Here is a 5,484-nt window from a genome sequence, read left to right on the forward strand (position 1 = left end):
GAGGAAAATAAAATATCAGAACTGGCAGGGGCTGCCCAAGCGCAGGTTCCCCCCTCCCCCCACAGGCCCTGAGGAGGGGCCCAGGCCGCAGACAGGCCTCCCGCCGGCTGCCAGCGCCGCCGCCCGCACACGGGCACAGAGCGGCCGGGCCGGGCGAAGGGCGCGGTGCGGGGCCGGCGAGGGGGCGGGAGATGGCGCCTGGCCGGCCGAGCGCGGCGGGTAATGGCGGCACGGCGCTGAGGGGAGGGCAGCGGCCGCCCTGCGCCATCTCCCCGCGCCGCGGCCCGGCGCAGGGCGGGGGGAGGCGCCGCTTCCGCCGCGGCGGGGCGGGCCTGGCCGGGGAGCGGCGGCGCGGCGGGGCCCGGCGCGGGTAGGGGCGCCGGCAGCCTGTGCTGGGCCTCGGCCCGGGGCTGGTGCCGCCCTCGGGAAGCGCCGGGGCCTGCGGGGCTGGGGGTGGGAAGCGGGGCCCGGGGGTCGCCCCTCGGTGCCGGCCACCGGGAGGGCACGGCGGCCCGGGCCGGGGGGCGGCCCGCTCCGCAGGTGCCGTCGCTGTTAAACACGATTATCACGGAGCCCTGTAAATGGCAGCTGGTGCTGAGGGGGGTGCAGGCCGGTGCTGCGGGGCGGCGGAATTCCCCCCTCTCCAGTCGGGGGTGTGCGGTGCCGACCCTTGTTCCTGCACAGACATACACCTCCGGATGCCTTTGTGCCCTGTAATTAAGTTAACCCCGGGTATTTGGTGTGGAGAGAAGGATTTGGGCTTTTTATAGCCTGTCACCTGTGTCTGTAACCTTACTTTGTTATTACTGTTGTGTTCTTGCTACTTTATCAGCAGCGATGGAAGCGAGGCCTATCGTGACATCCAAGCAGCGAGAGGAGGTGGTCCACGGGGTCCCGACGGAGGTGGTGTGCACGGCGTTCTCCAACTCCGTCCTCGTGGTGGTCACGCAGTACGGCAAGATGGGGACAATCGTCTACGTGGACCCCAACACGGTCGGTGACAACGTGGGCAGGCCCTCACTTACCACAAAGGTGCTACTGGGCAAGGATGAGGTGAGAGTGGATCTACAGTGCACTGGCAGCAAGGATAAGGGGAAAATGTAGTAGGTGGGGGTGTGCAAGTTGCCAGGGAGCTGATGAATCACAGCAGTTAAGCAGTGTTTGTACAGTGGTAAGATTAATTTTAAAATCTCTTCTGAGGAAGAGGGGTTCATCGGAAAAGTATGTGTGCTCATCTGCTCTTTGACTTAACAAAAGTTGAACTAACTGTGAGTGGCTTGGGGATCTGTTATTTTGTGTCCTACAGGATATGGATCGCTTTGCCATGTTTATGGAAGGTTTGATAAAGTTCATGTTGGTTTAAGAGTTGCAAGATCAAACACAGCCTTTGATAACCTTTTTTTGGGTTTCTGTTACAGTGAGTTTGTTTTCCTTTTCAAGTTTCTTTTCTCACCCCCATCCTATCTATGCCAGCCCCATAATGGACTTTAGTTGCCCTCTCCCAAGTGTGCCTGCCAGCACCTTCCCTTGATAAAGTTTAATTTGCTTTGCTTCAACAAAATAAGTTTTTATCAACCATTTCACAGAGCTGGCGAGAAGGCAGAAGAAAAGGTGTTTCACAAAGGGTAAACTAGTCAAGCATTAAAGCAAAGTTACAGAGCTACAAGATTATAAGGCTTTCCATCAGGGTTGGAGCTATCAAATATTACTTGCTAACCTTAACTAGAAAATCTCTAGCAACAGAAGTTCCTGATTCTATCTGCAGCTTCCCCTTATGGAGTTCTTGTTCTTCAGCAGTGGCCTTCCTTTTCTGGACAGGAGATGCTTTGCTTTCCCTGGTGTGATACCTGCTAAGGCTGACCACATCCACCCCCAGGCTAGTTTTGTGTTTTATTTGGAAATGGGAAGTGCCTTTGTTTACTTTGTTACATAGTATTTTTAAATCATTTTACCAACTTACTCAATCTAAACTTTAAGAAAACGCTTTTACTAGGTTGCTGCCTTCCTGTTTGTCACCGTTAACATCCCTGTTTGGGATGGTGCACATTTCCAAACCTAACTGGTAGCTAAAATCAAGCAAACTCATCCTTCTGATAAATGCATAACTGTGGATGTACATACAACCTAGATGAGCTGAATGGTTCAAAGCTGCACCAGGGGAGGTTTAGACTGGACATTAGGAAGCATTTCTTTACCAAGAGGGTGGTTAAACACAGGAACAGGCTTCCTAAAGAGGTGGTCGATGCCCCAAGCCTGTCAGTGTTCAAAAGGCATGTGGACAATGCCCTTAACAACATGTTTTAACTTGTTCAGCCCTGAATTGGTTAGGCAGTTGGACTAGATGGTCATTGTAGGTCCCTTCCAACTGAAATAGCCTGTGCTATTCTGTTTTAGTTTATTATTGTTAAAGAAACCTTATTAACAAGATTATATCCCTTTTCTTCACTCCTTCAGCCTCACTACTTATTTCTGGTTTTCATTATTCTATTAAAATTACAAACAACATGTCTTTTACACATGGCGTGCAAAAACTGTGTATACAATACCAGTTTGGGGTGTCTAGGAATTGCAGAAATAACAGTTTTTTTCCAGAGCTTGTCAGCGGAACATACCCTCTTCAGCAACAAGTTTTTAAAAGAATGTTGTACTTGGAGCCTTCTTCAGAAAGCTGGCTATGATTGAAATAGAGGCATTTTGATCCATGGCATTTCATATAATTTGATACTTGGTGACGTAGTTTGGGTGGGAGGATTAGTGGAAGGAAAGATTCTCCCAAGTTTTCCAAACCAGTGCAAAAGTCGATACAAGTGCAGCTCCAGTTAAGTTGTTTCAGGGTGGTTTGGGTGGCTGTCACTCATGGATCCAAACTCTTTCCTTTTAAGCTAGTTAAGAAAGTACTTTCCAAAGTTCCCTGTACCATGGCTTGGCTATGCTGACCAGCCAAACTGCCTGTCTGTTCCCAATCACATTTGAACAGCTCAGCAAGCTGCACGCTCACTCCAAGTCCAGTACCGACAGGTTCTTGATGTTCTCTGTGTCTTTGCAGGACTCTTCCTCTCCTAACAGCTGTGGAAGGGCTCTCCCAGCTGTAAGAGTGTACATCTATATACCTTTGCTTTTCAGCCCCTCGTTCATGTTTGTGCCAAAAACCTGGTGGCGTTTGTGTCTCAGGAAGCTGGGAACAAACCTGTTCTTCTCGCCATGGCTTTAAAGGACAAGACCATGGAAGGAATACAAGCTCTACGGGAAGTGATCCGAAGTTGCCAAGTGTGGTAAAGTTGTGCCATCTGGATTCAAGGAAATGATCTTGAGTCCATGACTCATCACCACCTATTTGAAAGGACAAGAAATGAAAATGATGGAATGTCTTTGTGTTGCTTTTGGATGAACCGAGGAATTTTGTTAATTTTTCTCTACTGTGTAGAATACTTGAGGGTTTTGTTACTGTGACAGGTTTGCAGTCCATATAGTCAGTGATGAGACAAGAACAACTGTCTCTACATACAAGAGAAGTATTATTTTTATCACATTGGGTGGGATGTGGATTTGGGAAGCAGCACGGCTCTGCGTTTGTGTCCTGAGGAGCGATAGATGCCAAGCTCTGTAGCTACGCTGTACCGCAAAGGGGAACACCCAGTGCAGAGTGAATAAAAGAAACATTGGCTAATCTAATTTTACCTGTTTTCTTTATTGCTCTCTGAAGATCACTTCAACTGAAATACAAACCCCAGTAACAAATCAACAGTTGTATAATAGGAAAGATTTTCTTTCTGTTTTTTAAGGAAATAAGTCCTATATCACCGCTTTGTCCTTATGTCAGACCCTTTCCTGATGTAGTCTGAATCCATGGCTTCTACTTGCGCTCTGGTTTTAAAGAGAGGCAGATAGTTATGCTCTGCAAATTTCATGAAAGCTGACATCAGGGTGGAAGACGAAAAACCAAAGTAGTGAAAAAAAGACAAAATAACAGCTGGTTATGGATTACATGGTACCAGCACATTGGAGAGGCAGCACATACATAGGTTGGACTACCTGCAACAAGCTGGCACTTCCCTGAAGCACCTGTTGTAGGAGATATGGGGAGAGAAGGGTTTGGGGGGTTACACAGGGGTGTTTCTCCGGAGTTGATGCAATACTTAATAGCCAAACCGTTGCCATTTGCTCGGAAAGCATACTTGGTTTTACCTCTTCTTGTAAAAATACCACCAAGTAGAAATTTTCAGAGAGCAAGCTGTTACACACCTCTGTCACTTACACACTTGACAGAGCAGAGGCCAGGGCTTGGGCTCGGGGCAGGGAGGACCTGTGCTGCGTTAGGACCTGTTGGTACAGCAGAATTGGTACAGAGCCTGTGCCTGCCCCATGTAGATCCAGCTGCTGGGTCATTTCTGGTGCTAAAAAAATCCCCTAAAAGTAGAAAAGCAGAAAATGGATTTCGAAAGGACTCTTTCCTCTGAAGTAAGGGTTATTTACAGTATTTAAGGGATTATGAGAAATGAAACTATTTTTTAAAAGTACATTCAAAACACTGCGGGCTTGCAGCTGCCCTTGACAAGAAATCTCATCTAAAAATAATTTTCCAAACCGTGCTTCCAAGAATCAAAGATTTGCATCTGTCAGAACTCCAAATTTTCCCTCTTTTACATCTTTTACATTTCGTTTTTTAAATTTTTTTATTATTATTATTTTTTGTCTAGAAGGGCCGAGAGGCATGTGGAATTTGTTAACGTCAGTCTTGGTTTGCTAGTAGGGATTCTTTCCTTACACAAAATTCAATGTATTTCCCAAATCCTGCTGCTCTTACGGTGTGCATAGCTCCAGCAACTTGTAGAAACCATACATTAATTAGCAAATTGAATGTAAATTGCATCTTCCTCTGTGGTGATACAGTGGCATACCACCGCTATGTCCTGAAGACCTGAGTTACTACCTAAAAGGCAATTGTGAGTTAACCACCTTGATGTCCTGGCCCTGTGTGCCATTGGGTCTGTACGGGATAGTGGGTAAAGAAAGGACATGGAGATCTCTCCGATGTGATGTGGGAGCCAGGACAGACTTACCCTGCTGCGTTTCCACGGGCAATAAATTAGACCACGAGCAATTGGTCCTTCGACTTTGCTCCTCTCTGCTCTGCAGTAAACTAGGGGAACGGCCTGCCTCAAAGAACAGGCACAAGCCTGCCGCTGCCACCAGCTGCCTGCCCTTTTGTCGTCACTGTCCTCCAGGTAAGGATTAATTCCCATTTGCGAGAAAACCTGCCTTTGCCACCCAGGCAGAGCTCTGGCCCACGGCCGCAGGACAAGTGCCCGGCTGGGGGCAGTGGCATAGGGCTGCGCCCTGGCTTTCCATCTGTGTTTGCTTTCCGGGCGTGGGTGCCAAGCGCGCCGGACTGGAAAGGTGAGTTGGGGAGTTTTTCCGAGGGAGGCAAAGGCCGACCTGCTGCTCCAGCTGCCGGGCCGGGGAGCAGCCGGGGTGAGTGGGGCG

General features: G+C 48.7%; 1 protein-coding gene across 4 annotated transcripts; it reads left to right on the plus strand.

The window, feature by feature from the left end:
* The first annotated feature begins 63 nt into the window (after positions 1 to 63).
* On the plus strand, positions 64 to 3,672 carry PSMG3 (proteasome assembly chaperone 3). Of its 4 annotated transcripts, none has more exons than XM_080382487.1 (3): positions 64 to 219; positions 836 to 1,053; positions 3,124 to 3,672. In XM_080382487.1, exons 1-3 carry the CDS (start codon positions 192 to 194, stop codon positions 3,274 to 3,276), a joined length of 399 nt encoding a protein of 132 aa, XP_080238613.1. In that variant the 5' UTR covers positions 64 to 191; the 3' UTR covers positions 3,277 to 3,672. The 4 variants fall into 4 exon arrangements, with proteins under 4 accessions (XP_080238613.1, XP_080238614.1, XP_080238615.1 ...); XM_080382488.1 differs by lacking the exon at positions 64 to 219 and adding an exon at positions 286 to 370; XM_080382489.1 differs by lacking the exon at positions 64 to 219 and adding an exon at positions 315 to 370 and having other exon boundaries at positions 833 to 1,053.
* Positions 3,673 to 5,484: the final 1,812 nt, after the last annotated feature.

The sequence above is a fragment of the Falco punctatus genome, assembly GCF_963210335.1.
Source record: "Falco punctatus genome assembly, chromosome: 4".
In the NCBI taxonomy this organism is placed as follows: domain Eukaryota; kingdom Metazoa; phylum Chordata; class Aves; order Falconiformes; family Falconidae; genus Falco; species Falco punctatus.